At 30.0% G+C, this 27346-nt stretch overlaps 1 protein-coding gene across 1 annotated transcript; it reads right to left on the bottom strand.

The window, feature by feature from the left end:
• Positions 1-27324, bottom strand: LOC139511079 (uncharacterized). Its single transcript, XM_071297653.1, has 23 exons — positions 26807-27324; positions 24318-24452; positions 23585-23673; positions 21523-21681; positions 21058-21187; positions 19924-19992; positions 19129-19252; positions 18223-18277; positions 16649-16747; positions 15505-15661; positions 14685-14799; positions 13630-13719; positions 11577-11699; positions 10479-10681; positions 9755-9866; positions 8695-8855; positions 7966-8091; positions 6328-6448; positions 4976-5132; positions 4502-4539; positions 3376-3519; positions 2853-2904; positions 1-1544 (listed from the first exon to the last, which is right to left on the bottom strand). The coding sequence occupies exons 1-23, from the start codon at positions 26830-26832 to the stop codon at positions 1369-1371; spliced, it is 2661 nt and encodes an 886-aa protein (XP_071153754.1). The 5' UTR covers positions 26833-27324; the 3' UTR covers positions 1-1368.
• Positions 27325-27346: the final 22 nt, after the last annotated feature.

Raw genomic sequence — 27346 nt, forward strand, 5'->3', positions numbered from 1 at the left:
TATTCTTTTTTATATTTTATTTCATGCTCATATAATAACGATATAATAAATCTTCAACACTTTTTAATAATTCAAAAACAATAAAAAAAAAAACATGTGCATAATTATTCAATACAGTTATATAGACCTCTCTGTTCAATGTAAAAATATTTTACTTTTTTTTCTAATAATTTGTATGCAAAGAAATATATCTGTCATACTTTAAAGCCATCTTAATAATTTTTGGACAATCTTATAATAAGCTATTCTTACCAATTGTCATACCTTGATCAAAATATTCAACAATTTGCATAGGTTAATTTAAGATCTATCTGAATTCATTCGCTCATTTTGTAAGTATTGATATTTTGGGAGAGTCAAATACGGGTTACATTTATTGCTAGGTAGGATAAGACACTTAAACAGTTTTTAAAATGCTGACGTTTGACCAAATGAAGCAAGGTGCTTGTAAATAATCAGAAAGGGAGAGTCTTTGGAAATGGTATCTTCCTGAGGCATAACATCTTATATAACACTGAATATTTTTTCAAAAAATAATTTTAACACTCTTTTGTGTTTTTAGAATTTTACAAAAAAAATGTAACCATATAAAAAAATTAATCTAGAAAATTTGTAACTACATTCTCAAATAAAAAAAACCACAATCTTAACTATATATATACATCAAGTATTTTATGTTCACAATGACAAAATTTTGAATTCAATGAATAAAATTATCGAAAAATCAGTCAGACATAAAATATAGGTCAAAGTGACTGATTTAAGCAGGTGATCAACACCATGAAAGTCTTAACAACTGGTAAAGTAAATTACATGATATTTATATACTGTAAATTCAGATATTAATGGGAGTGTTTTATTAATGTGAATAATGCCACTGAGTGAGTATCGCAATAAATGTAATAAAAAAAAACCATTCTGATATCTGATGCATATATATCTGTATGCAGCTTTTACAGAAATTGAAATAATTAATCTTGCATTTTTGTTGATTCTCAAAAATTTGCAATTCTTTCTAAAAATACAGTATCATTTTGACTAAATTGAAGACATCTATTCTTTCCTTAAAAGAACAAACAGAGAATATATCATAAGACAATAAAATAATTTAGTGGTGGATATTTAGTAATAATAAAAATAATAATATCCAGACTATCCCCCCCAACCACCTCTAATTTCTTCACCATAAAACAGTATTCTACAAAACATTTCAATTAAAAAAGTTATGAATCTTTCTAACTTTTACAATTCTGTGTTTGAGACACATTCAAAATATATTTTGAAAGAAAAACCCAGTCCTCATTCAGAGGTATGCTAGCTGCTACATTTAACATCATTAACAGTTTAACATTATGAATAAACATGATTTCATCCAACGTCCATATCATTGTGTATATTGACAGTTAATGAAAGACTTCTTCCACATTCAGATCCATCAAGAACCAGTGAACTGTTACAGTCTTCTAAATCTTGACCCAAGTTACAACTGGATAAATTTACAACTGTTAAATTGTCTATAGCTCTGCCAAGCTCACATAAATACTCTGAAAAAGATCAATAGAATAATAAAATGTTTTACAGAATTGAAAAATTATAAAGAAATCAATAAAAGTGATATAAACTGACCTCTGTGGATTTGTTATTACATTTTATTCCAGAGATTCCAATTTTCATTGAATTTGGAGGTAAAAGAAAACCACAAATTTAAATTTCAACGTAATACAAATGTTCTATAAACTTAAATGCAGACATCCAAAAATATTTGCATGCCATAGTACAATTTCTTTTGCCAGCTAATGTGTGTGCGAATAAGACTAAGAGCCAGTAACTGTAAAAATTGTTGATGCAATACAATCCAGCTGTTGTGGTTGATATCTTTATAAATCCTTCAATACAACTTAATACACACACTTGAAACTAACAAAAGAGAATATCAGAAATTCTATATTTATACTTGATAAGATAAGATCTTCTTTTTGAAAATTTGGGAAAAGTGAAAATTTCAACAATGATAACAAAGTGATGATGGAAAAATTGACTAACATAAGAACTGAAGTACAGGTCAAAAACATTATACCATTTGAAATCTGTTGCTAACGGTAAATTTTTAAGCTAATGCTTATTGAATTTCCTTTCACTTTCTACTTAACCAAAGAAAATGTTATATTGTGAGTATGAACCATGATTGTTTGAAAACAATCTGCCACTAAACTTGGCATATTTCAATAACAACTAGATGTGTCAAAGCGACACAAATGACCCCGTCTCAAAAAGTTAAAAAATCTGCAATTTCAATAACACAAACATGATGGTAGTCTAACATATCAAAAATCAGCTCAAAATCTGGAGGCATATAGAAAAAAAAGTCTGTATAACTGTGATTTTCAAAAATTTTCAAAGTTGTAAATACACACACAACAATTTTCAAAGTTGTAAACCCTTAATTTAAGCAAAAATTAGTGGAGTGGAACAAAACTTAAACTTGATCTGTAACTCATCATGAGTAACTCACATACCAAAAATCAGCCCAATATCTGAAAGAGTTTAGAAAAAAAGTCTGTATAACTGTGATTTTCAACAATTTATCAAAGTCTACAGCCAGTAATTTCGGCAAAAATAAGCCAAGCGGAACAAAACTTAAACTTGATCTGTAACTCATCATGGTTAATTCACATACCAAAAATCAGCCCAATATCTGAAGGCGTTTAGAAAAAAACTCTGTATAATGGTTTGATTCGGAATGACGGAATGAAGGAATTACGGAATTTCGGAATTACGGAATTTCGGACAAGGGTAAAACTATATGGCACCAACAACTTCGTTGCGGGGCCATAAAAACCAAAAGGACTTACCTTTTGTAACATAGCTGCCTTTAAATTCAAGAGTTGTCAGGTTAGGTGAATACTGAAAAAGAGAATTGGAGAAAAATAATCTTATGGTTCCGTGAATGTCTAAATTTTCTTCCAACTCTAACATTTGAATTCCAAAGCGACAGTGAAATTTATGTTTTATTAAAATGCTCATCGTGCAATCTTGTTCGGGATGTTTGAAATATGTTTCATGAAATGACAGTCTGTTCATGTTTTTTATAAAGTTTTGTCAGCCTCTTTTTGAGTTGTGAATTTTGATTCTTCCAATATTTTTAAATTCACGCACATCTATTAACACAGATATCCATACAAGGTCATTCAGATGTGTTGAAATAAAGAAGTTAGGTTTGTTCGCTCCAACTTGTTAATCAAAATATTCATATGGAATTATAGTTTATATAGTAATATACAGGTTATGTGTTCTAGAATTTACAAATATTATCTAAGTTTGATAAATATGCATTACATTTGAATAATATCTTTTAAGTGTTATATCCCTACTTACATGAGCTAAAACATTGGCAACATGCTGCACTTGTATCACATGTAAAACCATGGTCTTGAGGGCCAACAAGGGAGAACTATGATTAACCTGAAGCTGAGATAACTTGTTTAGCTGCAACAACATGTGATTCAGTCTAGGACATCCCTATAAGTAAACAATAATACAATAAACTGTTATCAGAGATATGTCTCGCCTTTTTGTTATTTTGATTATGCAAATGTTGAAATCAAAATAGCAATACTTTAACATCTTATACAAGTTATGCAAATATTCAAAGTCAATAATCCATGACTGAGTTACATGGGTAAACAATCTCCATGTTACTTGTAAACTATGTAAAAGCTTCAAAGTCAATGAACTATGAAGAGGGGGTGGGGCTATATAATCTCCATGGAAACAATACTTGCAAATGCCAATAAATTTGCATACCAAATATCATTGACTTAACATTAGCAGTTCATCTTAAACTGATCTTATGACAAACTAATACATGCAAATTAAAATAAGTTTCAAAGTCATTTGACCATGACTAAGGGGGCGGAGCCAAATTATCTCCATGGAAATGAAATATGCCAATGCTTATACAACTGCATACCAAATATCATTGACCTATCACTTGTGGTTCCCCATAAACTGACCTAATCACTAACTAATACATGTAAAATAAGCAAAAGTTTCGATGTTTTTAGACCATGACTGAGGGGGCACGGCCAAATAATATCCATGGAAATGAGATGTGCCAATGCTTATACAACTGCATACCAAATATCATTGACCTACCACTTGTGGTTCACCATAAACTAGACCTAATCACAAACTAATACATTGTTGACGTCGTCGCAGACACCGGAAACAGCATACCCATGTCTCGCTTTTTGACTCCGTCAAGGCGAGACAAAATATCCATTATTAAAAACTTCAATATCACATAATATTTCTTGCCATATCTGAAGTTTATTGAATATGGACAAATTTTTACTTCTACAAGTATTAATCATGACAACCAGTATTCTAGGACAATGAGAAATGCATCAGATCACTGCAGAATTATAAAAGTTAAAAAGGAATACAAGTATGACAATTTTCATATTATATAATACACTGTTAAAAAATTGCAAATACATACCTGTATACGAAGGTATAGTAACTTTGGGCAGAAAATTTCTGTAAAATAAAAAGCTTGTATTTAAAACCATATGAGATAAAGAGATGGTATTATTTCAGTTGCAAAATCTATAAATATAAAATCCCAAGTCAGTGGTTGTTGTTTGTTGCTGTATATCATATTTGTTTTTCCGTATTGTTTTGTGCATAAATCAAGCTGTTAGAATTCTTGTTTGAATTGTTTTACAATTTTGGGGGCTTTTATGGCTTCCCATGCAGTATGAGTTTTGTTGATTATTGAAGGTGGTAAAGTGACCTGTAATTGCTGACTTCAACATCATTTGGTCTATGGTTGACAGTTGCATCATTGGCAATCATACCACATTTAATTTGAACTCACAAACTTACAAACTCAGTGCTGAAAAAACTATTGTGATGTTGCTATTTTGACCCCTCAGCAACCAAGGCCAGGGCGTTAATCATTAATGAAACATACCTAATTCAACTAAATCTATGCCTTGATCAAGAGTTAATGATTCTAATTTAGGTAGTTCTAAGCATAATGCTTGCTCTTTTGGAATTGCCCGAACTTCTAGTTTGGTAAGTGTTGATGAACATGTTTTCAGTATGTCAACTCTGCTTGATGGGGTAAACTGAAAAGATAATCATTGGGCTACTTATTCAATAAAATAATTCATAAAACTTTTCCATTTATAAAAGTCTTTCATATATTTTAGAAGCATTTTAAATAGAAACTTCCAGTATTTTTTTGTTTTGTATTTGTTTTTTTAATTTTCTAATGTAGAACTTGTAATGTGTATAAACATTGTCTATTCAAAAGAAAAATTTTGTCCTTAATTCTGAATGTGTGTGAATCCTTTATTTGGCAAGAGGATATGCATGGTTTCTTCTCTACTCATATTTAAAAAATCTAATTTGGCATTTAAATCATAAAGATCATATCATAGGGAACATGTGTACTAAGTTTCAAGCTGCCTTGACCAAAACTTTAACTTTAAGCGGGACAGACAGATAACAGACGGACATACAAACGGACCCACAGACCAGAAAACAAAATGCCCCTCTACTATCGTAGGTGGGGCATAAAAAAATACATCACACAATTGTGATCAGGTAACACGATTGTTAATTTAAAAAAATCAGACACTTAAAAATATTTAATTTCTGAAAACATATAAAATTAAAAAAAAAAAATGAAAGGAGTAGGTCCAGTAAGACCCCTTTTTGGCCCCAAAATATAGCAGTTTTACAAAATTGTTAAAATATAAACTTTTAGTTATTTATTGGATAGAAGAATGGTTCTGCTACATAAATATAGGCTGTTTTTGACAATACTATGCACATATATTGGGTACTAGCACCATTAAGTCATGCTAAATTACTGAAATCTTCACAATTCCAGCATTTTAGTTAAATTTTAGACGGTTTCCGTGTAAAACGAAAGTGGCCGCATTCGTGTTCTTCCAAAATATTGAAATGGAAGTTGTATTTGATGATAATACATAACATATATAAAGATTGAGGATGAACACGGATGCGGCCACTTTCGTTTTTGACAAAAACAATCTGAAAAGTGACATTTTTTCGCATATTTGGTAGATTTTTCATATTTGAGCTTGAATCAGATCGTTTTTAATGACCAAATAAGTTAAAATCTTTCACATAAATCAATTGAATCATATGAAATAGACACTTAAGTGTTTAAAAAGTGGTCAAAATCTTTCGTCAGATGAAACTGAAATTTGAGGCCAAAATCGGTCCTTACCGGACCTACTCCTTTGTTAGAAACCATTTGATTACTTTGAACTGACTGTAAGTGAAAGTTACCTTTATAAGATTGTTGAGTTTGAGATGCTGGATTTTGATTGGTTTTTCCATAGTGATTGCTTGCAGTCGTTTGAGAGCAGTAATACTGAAAGATGTCACTCCTGATGGCACTGATATACATCTGAATAATATAATAAGAAACAAAACTAGTATACATTTGTTTAAGGTAGCACAATACAAAGATTTTTTCACTCCCAATCAGATAACTTTAAACTGATGTAATTCATTTCATCCTTCTTTATATTTTATAAATGAGGTACCAAAAGAAAGAAGAAAGATTAGTCTTTTTAACTGTGATAATTTCATTATGACATAATTATTACATAATCAATTGTTATGTAATTAGTTGCTATATTGTGATGTCCACAATTGAATGAATTTAGCGTCTTTGTTCTTAATAGCATCCCAAAATATTTTATAGATTCTTGTACAACACAGCTTGACCTCCAAAACTGTGTCTCAGATTTCCAAAAACATCAATAGAACAAATGTTATACCCACTTGAATTTAGTGATCATTTATGAATTGATGTTGCAAACTTCATTGAAGATTTATGAGAGAATGAAATACAATAGGAAAAATCTGAGACACAGTTTTGGAGGTCAAACTGTGTTGTGCATTTCATGAGTAAAAATTCTTTTATGAAAATAATGATTTTTCTTAAAATTTCCAATATTTTGCCATTCTATTACTTGTGATTACTTTCATACATGTGTTTATTTGTATGTAATATACATAATTTTCTGTAGAAAAACATTATTTTGAAAGCAAAGTTAACTTTAACTTTTTACTACAATGACCTTCAATCAATCTTTTTCCCTATAAAGTGTCCAATGTGGCTCTTAATGACACAGATAATGTAAAATCAAGAAGAATTAAAATTTCTTTTATAATTACTTAAAAAGGTCAAAAGAGAAATCATAACGACAAATAATACTTGGAATATATCTGTTTCCTACCCTTGAAGATGAGACATTGTTGATGTCATAATGAGTATATTTTGATTATCTCCCCTTGCTGATATTTAAGAGCTGACGATTATCTCCTCTACTCACACTGTAAGACCAGACAATGGCAATGTCTAAAAGGTTATTTTAACATTATCTTCCTTTCTTTACCTATGAGATAAGACACTGACAATCCAAGAGAGGTATATTCTTTTTTTTATCTCCCCTATCTCTTACCAATGACATCTAACACTGACAGACTGGTAATATTTGAATAATATCCCCTATGAAAAAAGTTTAATTTAGAATTATCTCCCTTAACCCCTTATGTAATCAGACATAATCTCAGAGTGGTTATACTTGGATTATCATCACAATTAAAAACAATGTCGGATAATATATGGATTATCTCCCCTTTGTATCTCATCAGATCAGCTCCTAAAAATTTAAGATAGCTTAATTTTGGATCATTTCCCTTTTAATATCTATCTTATGTGCTCAAATACAATGTCAGGGAGGTAATGTTTGATTGTTTCTCTTACTTACCTTATATAATCAGACACTGACAATGTTAGACAGGTAATATTTGGGTTATCTCCCCTACCTATGATATGTTAAATTTCCACTTAACTAAATAATGTGATAAAATACAATGTCAAGGTGGTAATGTTAGATTATTTCCCTTACTCACCTTATATGATCAGAAACAGACAATGTTAGACTGGTAATATTTGGATTATCTGTAAAAAGACGATGTAATGTCACATCATCAAGTGAATTACACTTATTAATAGCTAGCTCTGTCATCTTTGGACATCTACAATGTAAAATACATCATCAAATCAACTTTTGTGGTAATATCAATTTTTTATTTGTAAAATCAATTCTACTAATATACATGTGTGTATGTGTTCTATTGGCTTCACTTCTTCTTATAACCTGTACATTGTTTTCAAGAAATTTGCCAAAATGACAAAACTCATTCAATATTTAAAAGGGGAACTTATGAAAGATAATTGGAATGAACCATACAGTTGCATTATAATCAATATATCTCATATCAGTGAAGAATATCAGACTTCTCATCCCTCAGTCACACTGTAGATACATTGAAATTGTTGCATTGATCAAAAGTTTTGAATTTTGAACAAGTGTGTTAACAACAAAGTATTTATAAGCTACATGTACTAATAATATGTATGCTGTTGCTCTCATGGGTGAAACAACAGTAGGACAAAGAAATAATATATTTTGTAAAGGAATTTATAGAGACAAAAAATGTCAATATCAGGAATCATGTGTCAGTGACTTTGTCAGTCCGTGAAATTGCTAGTTTTCAATTTAAAACTGTCAATTAAACAATTCAAATCAATTGCATATCAAATTATGTTTTTCTCTGGTAAATTGATTTTAAACTTACTTGAGAGACATGGTATGAGAAGGTTGGGTACAAACTCCTGACAGACTAAGATCTGACAATGTTGCTGATAATAATGTAAAATGAGCAAAGTTACATCCAGTTACATCCAGTTTGAGCAAGTTAACATCCACAACATTGAAGTAATTTATCATACTGCACCACTGAAATCAAAAATATAAAAATCTTTTTAAAAAAGAAAAAGTCCCAAGTCAGGAACCTAAAGTTCAGTGGTTGTCGTTTGTTGATGTGGTTCATAAGTGTTTCACGTTTCTCATTTTTTATATAGATTAGACTTGGTTTTTCTGTTTCAATGGTTTAACACTAGTCAGTTTTTGGGCCCTTCATAGCTTGCTGTTCAGTGTGAGCCAAGGCACTGTGTTTAAGATTGTACTCTTGACCTATAATGGTTTAGTTTTACAAATTGTGACTTGGATGGAGAGTTCTCTCATTCGCACTCATATTACATCTTCTTATATCTAATTAAGATAGTTTGAATGATCTGATGATTTAACAATCATCTATGAACACTTATTTCTATCTAAAATGGTGTAAATTCTAATTTAATAAATCATTCATTTAATCAAGTTAATGTCTGTCAGGTAATAGATGATGGCTGAAATTTCATTACTATATCAACTCCCATGCAGAGTTATTGGTCTTTGACTCTTTGCTCTCAAGGACAGATAACTCTGCATGGGAGATTGTTACCATATAAGGAACACTATGGAAAGGATTATCAATATTCTAAAAACTGTAATTTTTGGCAGCATTCCAGCAATATGGATATTTACAATGTTAGATCACTGCAAAATGACTTGAGTGTTAAAAAAATATACCAAGAAACCACAACTGTATTACAAAAATTCTTACAAGAAAAAATACTGCCCAATCTTGGAAAATTGAATTTTTAGAATGAGAATTTTTGTGAAAAAAGCACAAGGCTGTTTGAAATATGACATCATGACTTCGAATTAGAATGTAGATATTTAAAAAATTAAGGCATACATTTGTAAAATCTTTCATAAGGAAAAAAAACATACAATATAACTATTTATAATACCTTTAAAGTCATAATTTTCAGGTTGCTCATGCTATGGACTTTAACTGTTGACAGATGATTGCAACTTTCAATTGTCAAGGTAGATAACTGCTTCAAGTTTCGAAAGTGTAGTCTATAAAGAAATATATTTAACAAACTATATGATTGCAAATATAACTAGATAAGTAAAATATACATTAAGACCCCACTAGCGAATAAAGCAAAATTTGATGCATCATTAGCCACACCTCAGTGTAACCTTCATAAATAGAGGTTGCAAAAGTTAAATAAATGTATACTGGTTAGGCACAAAGAAACAATATAATACCATATATTGATATTCAAAGTAAATAGGACATACACAAAAGTTTTAGTTTGGCAGGAAAAATCTGGCTTGTTCATAGTCATATCAATTTGGATGGACAGAAGAATCTGGCGTAGAGTTGTTGCAATACACATATCGCTATTTGAAAATCTGTTCTTGATAACCAGAGAATCTGTGCCGCTTCATCTTTTAACGTCATACAACAATCACTTTTCAATTGTGGTGTCAGATATTTTTTATTGTGACTTCAAAATTTTAACAGAACCTTTGTGATGTCCAGTAATGGCGGACAAATAGCATTCAGGTGTACGGCAATCATTTTCTTTTTATAAAACCTTACATTTTGTTTTACTTAATTTTTTGGGGTCAGAAAAATTGGATGTTTTTTTTTACATTTTTTTGGCTCATATCTATACTTACTCCTTAAGACAGGCACAATTTTTCAACTGAACGTCTGTCAGATTTTTAAAATAAGACAGGGAATCAGACAGCAGATGTCCTTGAATCCCTGGTACATGTTGTAGAACTAGTGTCTCTAAACCTGGTACCCCTACTCTACCCTTGAATGGAGTATAGTCACCTATATCTCTTATAAGAGTTTCTAATCCCTGAACTCCATGATTCTGAAAATATTTGAGTTACATTAAATGGTCTGATGCATTAAAGATTCCTCAAAACAATAGAAGGAATTAGACTTTCAATATTGAATATATTCAATTAGAAAACATCAAACATTTCTATATTTTTATAAACATGTCTGTAATCACCCTCATGAAAATAAATTACTCCTAATGCTGATGCAATTTGTTTGTTATCAACATTTTTATTAAAAACATAATATATTTTGATGGTGTAAAATCCATGGTTTAAAGGGTGTAACTTGTAAACAATGAATTAAGAAACTTATTGTTGTGTAAATTCTTCAATAATAAACCAAATAATCAAAAGTATCACCTGAAATCTCATTTGACATTTGATGCTGGCAGCCAACTATTTAGGTTTCAAAGACAAGAACAATGTTTTTTTTGTTTTGTTTAGTTTTCTTTAGTTCATTATATGTTTTGGAGTTTATATTAGTATGACGTCCATTTTCAATGAACTAGATACATTTTTATTTAGAGTTCAGCTAAGGCCTGCTTCCTGGTGTGGAATTTTCTTGCTGCACTGAAGACTCATTGGTGGACCTAGGCTGTTTTCTGCTCTTTGGTTGGGTTGCTGTCTCTTTGACATATTCCCCATTTCCATTCTCTGATATATGTCAGTTTTATTAAAGATTAATTTAAAAAAAAAGAATTCAATTATGAAAATTTGAAACCTAAACAATACTGTCACAAAGATCTGCTTCCCATCACATACCGGTAGTAACCTTAATATGTAGCAGTAAAACCTATGTTATACTTAGGCCAAGTTAATACCACAGTTTGATTATCTTGCATTGATATGTAACAATCTTTTGTGTTCTTTCATATGTTTGTATGACAGCAATGTCTACTGCTTTAAACTTCAACATAAAAATACCTTTTTCTCCCCAAACAGCAATCCGTCCATTAAGTGTTGTTCTGTTAACCCTGAGCACTTGTCACATGTCAGTGTCTTTAAAGTAGGAATGTTCAGTGCTAGGCAAGACATAATTTTATTTGCCTAAAATATAATTACAAGTAGGAATGGTCAGAGCTAGGCAAGACATGATTTTATTTGCCTAAATATAATTATCTGTAAAGTAGGAATGTTCAGAGCTAGGCAAGACATGATTTTATTTGCCTAAAATATAATTATCTTTAAAGTAGGAATGTTTAGAGCTAGGCAAGACATGATTTTCTTTGCCTTAATATAATATCTGTAAAGTAGGAATGTTCAGAGCTAGGCAAGACATGATTTTATTTGCCTAAAATATAATTATCTTTAAAGTAGGAATGTTCAGAGCTAGGCAAAATATCTACAGGTTGTGTTTGTATCATAAAATTAAGCATGCCCCCATTTGTTATGGATTTTTTTGTGTCTATATTCTTCAATACTTGATTATCTGTATGTGTCTTCATAAAAAATACAAACTTATTTCATCTACTTATATGAAATTGAATAATTTGCATCTTGTCTCCTTGAATATTATACAATTTCATACTTAAATGACATTCAGTAAAGTATGAGAAATGCATTCATGTCCAATGCACAATGTTTATTCAATATTGTCAACATCCCGATATCTACAATGTTAACACCATATCGTGTCAATATCGTTAACATTGTTTGAACCTTAATACATTGTTAACATCGCGATGTATACAATGTTGAAAAGAAATCGTTTTAACATCATTCACATTGCGATATTTAAAATGATGAAACAATTTCCTGTCAACATCTTTACACTGATTGAACTCTTATATATTGTTTATATTGTTGACATCGTTGACATCGCAATGTATATATTGTTGAAAAGATATCTTGTTAACATTGTTCACATCGCAATGTTCACAATGTCGTGTCAAAATTGTTTACATTATTTGAACTTTTATATATTGTTTACATCGTTGACATCGTTAACATCGCGATGTATACAATGTTATACAACTAATATCAATGCTGCTAGAAATTGTGAATACCGGCTTTTATTAACTCTTATTGGATTGATAATGAATTGTTTAAATGACAAGCATTATCATCAACAGATTCTTTCATTCCATTTATTATTCCACAATTTTACGATGTATACGATGTAAACAGAAAGGTAAAGACTCTAAATAAAACATACAATTGATGTTGACACAATATTGTAATCATCACGAAGTCTACAATGCGAACGATGTTAACACAAAGGTAAAGGCTTGGTTCACAACATTTAAATACAATGTTGACAATGTAAATGATGTAAACACGATACTGTCAACATTACAATTTATACAATGTAAACGATGTAAACACAATACTGTCAACTTCACAATGTATACGATGTTAACAATGTAAACAGAAAGGTAGAGAGTTGATATACAACATTAACAAGATGTTGACATGATATTATCAACATCACGATACTGTTAACATTGCTATGTACACACAAAGGTAAAGACTAGGTTCACAAAATGTATACTATGTTGACAATGTAAACACGATATTGTCAACATCACGATGTATACGATTTGAACGATGGGAACAGAAAGGTAGAGAGTCAATATGCAACATAAACACGATGTTGACACGACATCGTCAACATCACGTTGTATGCGATGTGAACGATGTAAATAGAAAGGTATAGACTCTATATATACAACATAAACATGATGTTGACCCGATATTGTCAGCATCATGGTGTATACGATGTGAACGGTGTAAACACAAAGGTATGGAACATATAGATAGGATACAATGTAAACACAATAACGACACTATAACATTGACATTGTGATGTTGATAAAATCGACAAAACATTGTGCACTGGACATACTTCGAGAAATGAGTATGAATTCACTTCAATTATCATGGAGTAATATACAAAAGTTTGGTATAAGAGCCCCTTTCTACCAATTAAACCACAAAGTTCCGTATTCTTTGAAATTGTTACCAAATACTAACAAACCTTAAAACATATGGTTGTTAAATCCACTGAATTTATTTCTGCATTTGTTAAATGGTCACCTCCAAACACAAAGGAATTCAGGCTAGGAAACTGAAAACAGATAAATATGATAAAGGAACAAACAGAAAAATACCAAGTTACCAAGTAGCAATACTAAGTTGGATAAATTTAAAATCTTTAAATGAATGCCAATAATAACAACCTGTTTGAGTGACATATGTCTATTAAAAGCTAAATATTTGAAATTTAAACACTCTCCTCTCTGTCAATTCTCCCCCATTTTAAAAATAACTAAAAATGAATACCTTTTGGCAAACTGTAAAACAATTCTTTTTAAAAATATTCTTCTTTCAAATGAGTTACATTCAAATTTCAAAAATATTTGTTTAAGCTCTGATTTCTTATCCTAGACCTAGTGATTGATTTAGATATTTCTTGTTTCAGTCATGATAATGGCAGAAAATTCCTTATTGAATGCTCATAATATAACCAACAAAACTAACAGATAAAAAATAGACATATTCATTTATTCACCCCTCATTTAATTGATTTTATATTTAAATTGTATCATCGATCAAATTTACTCGTTCAGTGTATGGTCACTTGTGTTAATATGTCTTTTGATTAAGTTAAGCCATTTCAATTGATATTTTATAGTGTGTCTTTCTAAGTTGTGATGTGACACTATAGTTTCAAATAAAGTAGACAACATTTAAACCCACAGCATTTGTTTGCACCTGTACTAAGACAGGCAGGCATCTGATGTTCAGTAGTTTGTTGATGTGGTTCATAAGTGTTTCTCGTTTTTTATATAGATTAGACAGTTGGTTTTCCCGTTTGAATGGTTTTACACTAGACATATTTTGGCCCCTTTATAGCTTGCTGATCAGTGTGAGCTAAGGCTCTGTGTTGAAGGTTGTACTTTGACCCATAATGGTTTACTTTTACAAATTGTGACTTGGATTGAAAGTTGTCTCATTGGCACTAATACCACATCTTCTTATATTTATTTACCACATCTTATGTTTATATATTCAATATGCCAGAATATATACCTCCTGTATTATGTTATCGATCTCTGCTGAATTCATCTTGTTGCATCCACTCATGTTTATATAGTCTACACAACTCTTAATATTTATACCAATCAAAAACTGATGAGCAGTCAAACTGAAAATAAAAAATTACCACACTTATAAAAACAAATTCATTTCACATGTGTAAAAAATTTTTAACAAATTTTATTTATTGACTTAGAAACAATAAAAACTGTTGACATAGAGATCTATCTCTTTATGTATTTTCATAGTATAAAGTTCATATTGAAATTAAAATAGCATAACTATAACATGTAAACATGCAAAGTTACAAAGTCAATAAACCATGACTGAGAGTGCAGGGCAAAATAAACAAGTGGTTCTCCATAAACTGACTTAATCACAAACTAATACATGAAAACAGGACCAAATAGTTTCTATAGAAATGAGATGAGCTAATACTAATACCAAACACCTTTGACCTACCACTAGTTGTTCCCCATAAACAGATCTTATCACAAACTAATACATCCTGGTCACCAGCAGACAGTGACTATTGGAAAACAGCTAGCCTAAGTCTCTGAGGCAATACAAAAATGATACACTATAAAAGATCTATAGATAAAAGTAGGTGATCTACAGATGCCTTATGGAATCTGATGAAAAGGGGGAGAGTTATAAGCAATTAAACTAACCTGTGGTAACCAGTAAAAATATTTTAAAGTGAAATGTCTACTATTATTTAAAAAAATATATAAACATTAATATAGGATTGAATCAAATTTGTTTTCTTAATATATCAGGGAAATCAACTGCTATATGATATAAAATGAAATACCTTTTACAATCAGAAATATCAATTGACTTGAGGACAGGACTGTCAACACCTATCTCAGCTAGATTTTCACAACCAGACAAGTTTATTTCAGTTAACCTGACATCATAGAAATTCACAGACTTCAAATTTTCACATTTAGCAATTTGGAAACAATGCACTGTAAACAATAATTGACCATTAGTTTTCAATCTTACATACAATTTAACAGTTCACATTATATTTTTTATGATTTTATCTTTTAAAATCTTTAAATATATTTATAGAGTTGTAAATTCTCTTGTCACAATTACAATGTTGTAATCATAATTATATGCTATTTAACAATAAATTAATCATGAGATCAATATTTGACTATGCCATGTATTTTGCTTAATGTCCATTGGCAAATATTTCATGTATTTCAGGACAATACATTAACAATAAAAACAATGGTAAGTCTTGCAATAGAGGGTTGATGGTGATCATGGTAATGGTTAGCTAAATTTGGAATGACACTGGAAAATTGCGGTATATTGGATAAGGGCAGAAATTCAGTCTGACAAAAGGTCACCTTCAAACCTCTTAAAGAGTTGTTGCAAGTTTGTTTTAAAGTGCAGAGAATATGACACCTCCTCGACACAAGGAATCAGATTTAAAGTTCCTGTTCTGTCAGGACATGGCTGCAAATCTATACTTCTGGCACACAGGAACAGACAACCCCACTTTCATTGGCAAAAGTTTTACTGCCAGTCAGAAGACTGAAAGCTGTAGAAGAAGTTGAAAACTTGCACCCTCTTTCATAAATATGGCTGAAAAATGACTGGAAAAATGAAAAAACAATCCTCACACAAATCCATAATAGAAATTGCTCAACTTTGACATATTTGCAATTTCCATGTGAAGTTTCAGGGATCAGGGTTGAAAACTGTAGGTGGAGTTGATTTATAAATGTTTCTGAAAAATGCTAAGTTAAAAATAGATTTCTCAATTGATTCCACAATAGCTGGTACACAACTTCAACATACTTGAAATCTTCCTTTGAAATTTAAGGGATCTGGGTTGAAAATTGTATGTGAAGTTGATCACACAACATGTTAGTTACTAATGATTTACATTACGATATGTGGTTAAGGTATTTCACCCAATATTATAACTGATAACTTACATTTTGGGGCCCACATATTTATGTGAAGTAAATGTGGACATTGTTTTACTTTTAAACTCTCTAACTGCTCCATCTTTTCAAAATTTACTTCTCTCATATCTGTGAATGAAATCAACAAATTAGTTTCTGTACATAATTTATTTAGATGACCTAAAATGCTCAAATACTTTTTTTTTAGGAAATTTAAACCTACAGCAATGTCTGAAGAATTCTTTCAAACCTTGTCTTAGGGATTTAGAAATGACATAAGGATACATATAATGAATAAACTGTTTACTGACATTGAAATGTTCTTTATTAAATTGTTCACATCAATCTATAGACAACTTCTCTTTTAATTAAATTAACTTTTGCTCTCTTTTTATATATTTTTTTATATTTTAAAAGGTTTTTGGCTTGGTTGCAGGTTTGTTGGATTTTGTTATGTTGTTGTTGTTTGTATGTTTTTGGGTGGAGGGAAGTCATATGATGTTGAAAGTTACAAAAAACAACAAACAAACTTATCTTGTGTATAAACTGTATTCTGTAAATTTAGAAATTTATTGCGATTTTGTCATTTTATACTAAACTGAGATTTAAATTTTTGAGATGATGAGAAAAATCCTATTTATTGTGAATCCTATCATAGTTTTCCACAGATTCACCTGCAAGTTACCTGTCCATTTAAACTTTTGTAAGTCCTATTGTCCCATCTAACAAATACAACAGGTATTGTTCTCTGTATAGTTTATTCAATGGGACCTTTAAATTTCTTGCAAGAGAAATCTATCACTCACTGATTAATTTACCTGAACAAAAAATTGAACTGTCAATGATAGAAATACATGTACAAATAAGTAATTATGAAACTGCATGTGATGCTGTATTCATTCAATCAATAACACATTTTCAATTTGTTTGATATAAACACTGATTTAAAAATTAAAAGTTGATTTCTGATCAAATTTCAACATTTTACCTATTAAAATTTTCTTTTTTTTAGTCTGTTCATAAGTAAAGACTTGAAATGAAAATGTTTAAATAAAGGTCTTCATAAATGTATTCTATATAACTGAACAACCACAAAAAACATGCAAATTCTATAAAACATAAATGCATGCAGTAGTTGAAAAAAAAATCAAAAATAAACTTTTTATAATTAAATCAGTGCTTATATTGAACAGATTGAAAATGTATTATTGATATTGAATAACTACTGTATCACATGCAGTTTATGTGAGTTTATACATGTATTTCAGTGAACAAAGAAGATATTTTTTTGGTCAGGCAAAATAATCAATGAGTGATAGATTTCTCTTGGAAGAAATTTAAAGGTCCCATCAAATAAACTATACAGAGAACAATCCCTGTTGTATTTGTTCAATGGGACAATAGAACTTACAAAAGTTTAAATGGACAGGTAACTTGCAGGTGAATCTATGGAAAACTATGATAGGGTTCGCAATAAATCACATACAATATTTCAAAATGCAAGTTTAAATTATTGCAATTATAACACTGTCACACTTTTTCGCAATAACAAAAACATTACAATAATTTTGAATTTACAGTATATTGATACATAAATAACATACCTGGCTGAGAATATAATTTCAATGTTTTTAAAGTATTCATACCACTCTTTTCTGTCTGAAATGTAATACATGTAAAAGTATGTGTCGGTAACAACATTTCTATATATTATTTAAATGTAGTGTCAAAGTTTTATGTTATAAATTTAAAAGCTTCCCTGTTTACTTTGAATCAGTATGAAGATATTTTTTATATCTGTATATGGAGTAAATCAATAACGGAGCATATGTTTTGAAATAAGTTGTTTTTAAGCCTTAGAACTATGCACACATGTTTAGTTACATTAAAGACGTCATCATTCCAGGAAATAAAAACCATGCAGAGTTTAACTGCCAAGTTTGAAGTAACTTTAATCTTTATTTCTTAGTAAGCAGCAATTTGTTTTTGCATTGAGTTGTCATTATATATTACAATAAATGTTAGTGGGACATCAATTCACAACTTCTGTTTACAGAAATATTATGATCTTTGTAATTTTTAAAAATTTGGTGTTAATGACAGATCTGTATTAGTCTCTGGTAAATGTATTCAAAACTTGTTTTAACTCAGCAACATTTAGAGATTGACATTTTGTAGAGACACTTTGGGTGTTGACCACAAAATGGCTTTTTGTGCTTGGTGAGGCTCCTTTTACTTTACTGCATACCCCACATTTACTTAAATAAACTTTGGCCGCCATCCATGGTCCAGAAAGTGTTGATGTCTAGGACTTCAATATCATCATTAGCAACTTTTGATTACAGAACATATTGAATCCTAGGTTGCGGCCAATGATTTCCTCATGCTTTTAGGTCCGACAAATACACAAAATCATTGTATTTTGACAATACATGTATATCCAAAATTTGCTGAATCTGAAGCCAAGAATGCCCCTTTTAAAGTTGGGGCATAATATTGAACATACTTACATTTGGTATACTGTTAGGGAATCCTTGTAGAACTACATTATCAATCAAACATAGATGTTCTAATTGTACACAACTTTTTAACAATGTGGATACATTTGCTTTAAATAACTCACAGGACTCTATTCTGAAATGTAACAATCATTCTAGTAAGTTTATCATTCAAGCAATAAAATTCATGAGTTTTAATTCTGCAAAATAATTAATAAAACCTATGAGTTCCATTTGTGTAAAAAAAAACATAAAATCAATGAGTTATTCTGTAAAAAATAATCCAATGTCAAATGAATTTAATCTTTAACTTCCTTTAATTTTCTATGCGCAATAGCTGATGCATCAACCTATGCAGAAGCTGTAGTGAATGTTATAATATGTAAACTTGTAATAATTTTATTTTGTATGTAATGTGTCTTCTGATTGGCTGACAGTGTTTTGTCTATCAGCTCATAGACATAATTTTGTCATGCCATTGTGATGTCATCAAAGGGTTTTCATGATTCACTTCTGCTTAAAATGAAATTAAGAACTAAATTACACATTTATAAGGAATGACTGTAATATTTTTTCTGTCTATTCGAAATCACATAAAAAATGTGGTGCCTACTTTAAAATAACCCACTACACAGGTTATTTAGTGTGCACAACATTTTGTGTAATTTCTTCATAGACAAAAAAATATTACAGCACACCTTAAATATTCATTTCAAGAACATGTCATTTACATGAAGACTCTGGAGGATAGTTCTTATTGGCAATCATATTCATTATCCTTTTATATTGACCACAGTTTATTCATACCTTATATCCTTGAGAGCCAGAACTTTTCCTTCATCTTTATGTTTTATCATAGGAATCACATTTGTACATCTATAATGTTAAATAAAGTAGACAAAAAAAAATACAATCAACTCTTCAATTGGTTTTTCAGATAGATGCATCATGGTATCCTTTAAAGGGGCAACTAGCTGTCAAATTAATGTTCATTAATTTGACTAAAATTCTTATATTTGATTTAAAACAATGCATAAAAAAATTCCAAATTATAAAAAGTAAAATAAACAACTTACAGGGCATAGGCTTGTTAATATGTAGCTTTGTTACATGTGTATTTTAGTCTAGACACCATTTCATTAACTATCAAGTTGACCTCAGAAGACCTCCAATGGTCATTTAAATGATATAAACATAAATATAGATAATATAAATAGATAGTGAACTGGTGTAATTGGATTTTTCTAGGTCTGTTTAATTTCATATTATAGGTTAAAATGTATGTTAATCATCGTTTTTACCTGCATAAGAATGATTTTATGTGCATCAAATCAGACAATCAAATGATTTACCTTTGTTTCACTTTCAATGTTGGCATTCTTTTGCCATAAATAACTTAACATGAAAAATTCATGCATTATCCATCTCTAGCTAAGGAGCTAAATTGAAGTTCACATTAATATGGATTCAATTAGTACAAATTATTCACTTGCAAGTGAATAATTCATCATTAGCATTTCTTAGCTTATTTTGTCAAAATTGAACCATACTGGCTGTAAAAAGTAAATTATGAACAAAAAAAGATCATATTTTTATTTTTTTATATTTTGTAGCTAGTGCCACTTTAAATATACATTTTTAAAACAAACATATACATCCAGAAAGTTAAAGTAACTGAAGCAATGTTTCAAAGTGAATAAAAGCAGAGTTTTAAGTGGTTGACAAAAAGACAATTTAAGTCACAAATCAAAAATAAATTCATAGGTCATTATCTAGAAATAAGGCAATTAAAAGTCAAATAATTGACTCTATTTGCCATATTCATGTTCATTTCTACTTTGTATGTGGTATTTCTATGATATATAACTTTCTTTTGCATTTAAAAAGTCTAATTGCTGGCAAAAATCTCATATAAATCAGTAAGATCATTTATTTACATACCTTATAATATGAAGTTGACTAAGAAGTGGAAGATACGACAGTAGATTAACAATTCCTTCATTACTTATAAAGTCATTATCTGTTAGAGTGAAGCTTCTCAACTGTTCACATTTGGTACATATTGCATTCACTGAAAAAAAATTAATTTAATTATCTGTGTCTTAAAGGGTACTGAATAAATCAAAGTAAAAGGTTCCAAATTAATAGTGGTTTATTTACATTTCTATGATCAGATAAAATTAAATTTGATGCAATAAGTCTGAACTATAATTTTTTTTATAAAAAGGTTAAATATTTTACATATTGTTTACTGATTATAACTTGGAAAGCGATCTTTTCTGTAGAGTTCATTTAAAACTGTTAACATGTTTGTCTATTTCTTATGGAATGCAAAATGTTTAACCTGAGACCATCAAGAAATTAGTAGTCACCTGACCTTTCAAGTAATAGTGAATAATGTATTACCTGAATTATCAGTTAACTCTACCATTGACAAGTCCATTGTGTATAGACTTGGACAATGCCGTAAGACTTCCAGAAGAAATCTGTCAGCAGGAGTGGTCTCCTCTTCTCTAAACTTTCGTGCATTCTCTGATGAAACCACATTAGTCAACTTCAAAAATTCTGTGAAAATAAACTTATGTAAAAACAAACTACCTCAAATTCAGAATTAATTGCGAGGTTTTTCTTAATGTGAATAATTTGACTACCTTAATGTCATAAAACAAGAACTCTCATTCTGATATCTGATATATATTGTATGAAAAATTTTCTTCTCTGAATTTGGATTGTGATTAAATAGTTGACACATCATAGGTTTCTGACACAGAATGAATGTGATCTAATGAACTTAATATTTTTTTTTTTGCTTTTGAGCAATTCACTATGCTGTTGAGTGTTGAACATGTTGAATATTAATCCCTTCAAAAAATTAATGTTTGAAGAAATTTTCTTTGCAATTTCTGAAATCTAAAATGAGAAAAATTAGAACCCCCCCCCCCCTATTCCAAAAACAATATCAATTCAAATTTCTAATGGAGTTTGCAACAATTACTACTCATTTAAATAGATCATAAAATATTAAAATATAAGATGACATACAGTCATGGTAAAAATTAATATTAATTATAGTAACTTCTAAAAAAAGATTACAGCTAATCATCTCAAGACAAGCACCATTTCTTAATACATCATTTTCAAGCAGTTTAAGGGAGGTAATCAAACATGTATATAACAGTATTCTTTAAATGGAATTGGGAATACCTCCTTTACACTGCTTTTAAATTGTCTAAATTGCCTTTAACCAGGAAAAACCCTCGTTTCCCCCCTTTTTTGCCACTATTTGCTAAATTATTTGAGCCATAACCCCCATAACCATCCCTTCGTAGTATGGAAACTTGTGGTATAATTTTAGAGAGATTTATAGATTTAAACACTAGTTGACTGGAAACTACAAAAATGCTTATTTGGGGCCCTTTTTTGGCACAAACTTATTGAAACCCCCCTTGAAGAAAAAAACCCAAAACTCAATTCCAGTCATTCCTTTGTAGTAAGAAACATTGTAGTATAATTTGAGAGAGATCCATACACTTAAACACCAAGTTATTGTCTGTAAACTAAAAAAATGCTTCTTTTTGGTCCTTTTATGGCCCCTTATGCCTACATGTTCAGGGAAATTAACCCCAAACTAAATCCCAGCCTTCCCTTTGTTCTATGGAACATTGTGGTACAATGTCAGAGAGATCCATACAATAATACACAAGTTATTGTCCGAAAACTAAAAAAATGCTTGTTTTTGGCCCCTTTTTGGCTTTAATTCCTAGACCGTTTGCCCCTTAACCCTTAAAATAAATCCCAACCTTCTACTTATGGTATAAAACATTGTGGTACAATTTCAGAGCAATTGAAATACTTTTACACAACTTATTGTCCTGAAACTAGATAAATGCTAGTTTTGGCCCCTTTTGGGTCCCTCATTCCTAAACCTTTGGGACCATAACCCCCAAATCAATCCCAACCTTCCTTTTGTGGTTATAAACATTGTGTTAAACTTTTATTGATTTCTATTTACTTATACCAAAGTTATTACATGTATTGGAAACCATCTGTCTTTGGACGAAGGTGACGACGACCATTTTTGCAGTTGTATAAAAATCCTAAAAATAAATGCATGCAGTATTTTCTAATTTAAGAATTACTCAACTAAAAAAAACTAATTTAAAACATGCTAATAATATGCTAACTATTCAACTCTTAATTTCAACATTGTAGCATTAAAATGTAATTATAAGGATTGAATGCTCCTTTTTATAATTTCAGACGTTAATTAAAGCATACAATTGATACATTTTTTATATGAAGTGACTCTGTTTCATACAATATTTTCTTCTCAGCTTACACTTTAATACCCCAATGAAATTTTAAAGAGAAGCATTTAATTCTTATTAAAACAACTTACTTATTGTAAATCTTAATTCTTCAGTATTTGGGAAACATACAATTTGCAGAAACTGAGAAAGATATTTACCTATTTGAGGACATCTTTTGACAACATCTAGAACTTTCAAGTCTAATGGAAACATACATTTACTGAAATCTAGAGATTTTAACTGTAGCCTGTAAATAGATCATGTTTCAAAATTATCAGACAAAAATACAAATAACAACAATCAAAACAAGTAAATCTGTGAGTTACTGATCACTTTTGATACCCTGCCCTCTGAAAGAATTAGTTAAAATAAGAAGTTGTTCAGTGATGAATTTGATATGCATCACACAGTAAAGCTGACTCATATTAACCCATAAACCAAATTTCAGAAATCTTGTTGTAATGTAGATATTGAGAAAGATGCGACAAAAAATATTCATGAGACGTCACAGACCGAAAGACTTACAGATGGATGGACAGACTGATAGACAGAGTTTAAAGCAGGGGTATAAATATCAGTTAAGAATTAATAGTGAAAATTGCTGTGGATTTATTATTACTTGTGGGAACAAATTTACATGGATTTCCTGCGTGTACTTTACCCATATATTTAAAATATAAAAAAATCCAAAAAATTTGAATGGAGTATTTTATCAGAAAATTTTCATTTGATATATAGTATTTTGACAAGGACACATTTTGATCATTGGGAAACATTATATTTCCTTAAAAATAAAATTTGATTTAAACATTCAGCTGCTTTTTACAGAGTTATCTCCCTGTAGTGTTATGTACCACGTTAACAAATAATCACTGGTATATTTTGACTTACCATATAGTTGCTTTATCACACAATTGGTTGAATCTCCTACATGTCTGACTAATGTGGAAAATATCTTGCCAAGTCAAATGTTTGCAGATCTCAAATATAACACCTGATGGAAGATACTCAAGCAAGATGTTTGACCTAAATTATAAATTATAGGTTCATGCAGCTTTATAAACATTTAAATAGTTCTATATTTTAGTAATATGTAATGCATTTGCATAAACCACTAGTTTGAATGTTACTATTTTATATTACATATGGTATAGCATTCAGAGGCGGATTTAGGGGCCCGGGCCCCCCCTTTTTGGGAAAAAAATTGGTTGCTTATATAGGGAATCACTGAAGCGTAACTGGAGTGGCCCCCTCTTAGGTCAGTCAGTAGGCCCCCACTGATTAAAATTTCTGGATCCGCCACTGGCATTCTACTGTTTTCATTGGATAATATGACGATCACATGTTTCAAAGGTTGTATTTTTTTAACATATAGTGACGCTATGCTGCTATTAATACATATATTGGTGGTCAATATGAAAATGTTACTAAATTTAGATTTATGACGTCACACATAACAACCACAGAAGAAGCGCCGCATTAGAAAAGAAAATTTGAAAGTTTATCAGGAGATTTCAAGAATTTTATGTTAAATGCAGATGAAAAGAATTTGAGAATGCTAATGCAACAAAATATGAAGTTTAAAAAAAAATGATATTGTCAATAACATTTTTAAATTTTTGCAAAATACAATTAAAAAATACACAGAAAGAACATTGAACGTCATTTTTCTAATACGTTATTTACATATGTAATGTAGAAATCAAGGACTTTCACTCAGTCAATACGCTATATATGGACCTGTAAGATTATATTAACACTCAGACTTCGTGCCCGCTCAATATAATCTGAACATATATATAACGTATTGACCTGGTCAAAAACCATGATAATTGATAAATATGTGACTTGAAATATACAGACCTGGATAAATCGTCATTATATGATCGCATGTGCTTGTTCATCTTTTTAAAAATATATATTTATGTTAATATAGGATAACATGCATTATAACAAGTCTTTGTATTGTTAGTTATTTCTTTCAGACTTTTTCTAATTTGAATATATTAAGCATGTTAAGTAAGTATGTTAAAAATAAAAAATGAGAATGTTAAGTTAAATGGATAAACATTGAAAGCTATTATTATAAAAAAAAAAGCCCTTTAGCATGTTAACCAATCATTTAAAATATTCACAAAAGGATACTTTTTCAACACCACCATCACAGTGTTACTAGCTGCAGTGTTATGTGCATGGAGCAAGGATGCATTTTCAACAATAAATATCATAATGTTTCATATAGTCATCAGCAATGTTTGTTTGAAACTGAGTAACAAAAATAAATTCCTGTTTAATTTACAAATTCCCAAATTGTCACACATTTTGGTAATAGTCTACTTCTGCTTTGAGTTCTTAAGTGAAGTGTAAGAAACTTTGAAAAAAAAATCTGTTCTCTGTAGACAAACTGTTCTTAAATTACAAAAAGCTATACAGAAACAATTCATGGACCTATTCATATACACCTTAATTAATCCTTATTGCTAATCCTGACTGACCCCTGAATTTGTCCCGCTCGAACTATTGAAGTCATACAACAATCACTTTTCCATTGTGGCGTCAGATATTTTGTATTATGACGTCAAAATTTTACGGGAACCTGTGCAATGTCCAGTAATGGCAGACATTAAGGGGGTTCACGGGTCTATATCAACTTTTTTTGTAATATAGGATTTTGCTATTTTTTTCTATGATTAAACTTTATCTTATACCTAATAGAAATATAAAATAAAAATATGGGGTCACCGTTCATTCAAGCTCACAATCTGCTTCCGAAAGAAGCATACATTTTTGTCAATGTCCTTTTTTTCTGTGGAACTAATAGAAGAAATATTGGTAATATCAAAATAAAAAAAGAACTAAATTACAGAAATCGCTTAATTTTTACAATTGTTTAGTTTATGTACAGCCTATTTGAAAACAATAATAAAAAATATAGGTCACCGATGAGTTAAAAAAGATATTTCAATTTAAACGTCAAAAAATTACATTTTTGCACCAAAGGGAGATAATTTGGAGCTTTTTCAATGATATATACATTTTTAAAGTCATCTGTGGCCAAACCAAATCGATTAGTCCGGGTGATTTTTGTACCATATCATAAAGTAATAACTAATAGTGTTATAAATAAAATTTGTTGTTTAATTTTTTGCTGATTTTTTTATACACACGAGCCTCCTTAAATAGAGATAAGGTGTATTGGATTAATTTGAAGCTGGAGGTGGTGCATCTGATGAGTTTTGTGGCAATGCCGCCAACTAATATCACAAAGACAGCACGCAAACAAAACATAAAAATGACAGCATTTTACTATCAACAGACTAAGTATTTCCCAAAAAATTCCAATGTGTAATTACTAAAGACTAAAAAAATAGTGTGTTTACCATTCATATTTGTCTGTTCCTGCCATATTCTACTACCAGCTGATTAAAGATGATTTGCTCAGGACATTATAACATTTATTCAGTTTGTTATTCTGAACAACTTGCAAAATTGGCAAACTGAAAGTAGATCAGAGTACCACAGAAGCTTTCATGCAGCGTAAATGTATTATTCACGAATAACATTTTAATGTTATGATTTCTGCTGTAAGACATGTATTCCAAAAACAAGAAAATATATTTTTTAAACAGTGATACCGATTACTTTTATTGATTTCAGATCATTTTAATAAAATTGCTTTCCCGTGTGCGTTTTATTTTTCTAAAACGAAAGTAGACATATTCATACGCTATGAATATTATTTCTACCCGGAAAAAAATACAGCAATAATCTTCAATATTTTTCCTGTAGTACTTATGTTCGAAATTTCATATTAACTAAAAAATTATTCAAAATAAAATCGCTAATTTCTGTGTCAAAAAAAAATAATCCTTTTTATTTACGTCAACAAATGTGGAAGGATAAAAAAAACTGATGTTGTT

The sequence above is a fragment of the Mytilus edulis genome, chromosome 1, assembly GCF_963676685.1.
Source record: "Mytilus edulis chromosome 1, xbMytEdul2.2, whole genome shotgun sequence".
NCBI classification, from domain to species: Eukaryota; Metazoa; Mollusca; class Bivalvia; order Mytilida; family Mytilidae; genus Mytilus; species Mytilus edulis.

What these genes read in the sequence shown, in the direction of transcription:
- LOC139511079 (XM_071297653.1), bottom strand. Translation starts at nt 26,832, where the DNA reads ATGGCAGGAACAGACAAATATGAATG. An exon ending in TGTGATAAAGCAACTATATG is followed by an intron (nt 23,674 to 24,317) that starts GTAAGTCAAAAT and finishes ATCTATTTACAG; the next exon opens with GCTACAGTTAAAATCTCTAG. An exon ending in AGAGTTAACTGATAATTCAG is followed by an intron (nt 21,188 to 21,522) that starts GTAATACATTAT and finishes ATTTTTTTTCAG; the next exon opens with TGAATGCAATATGTACCAAA.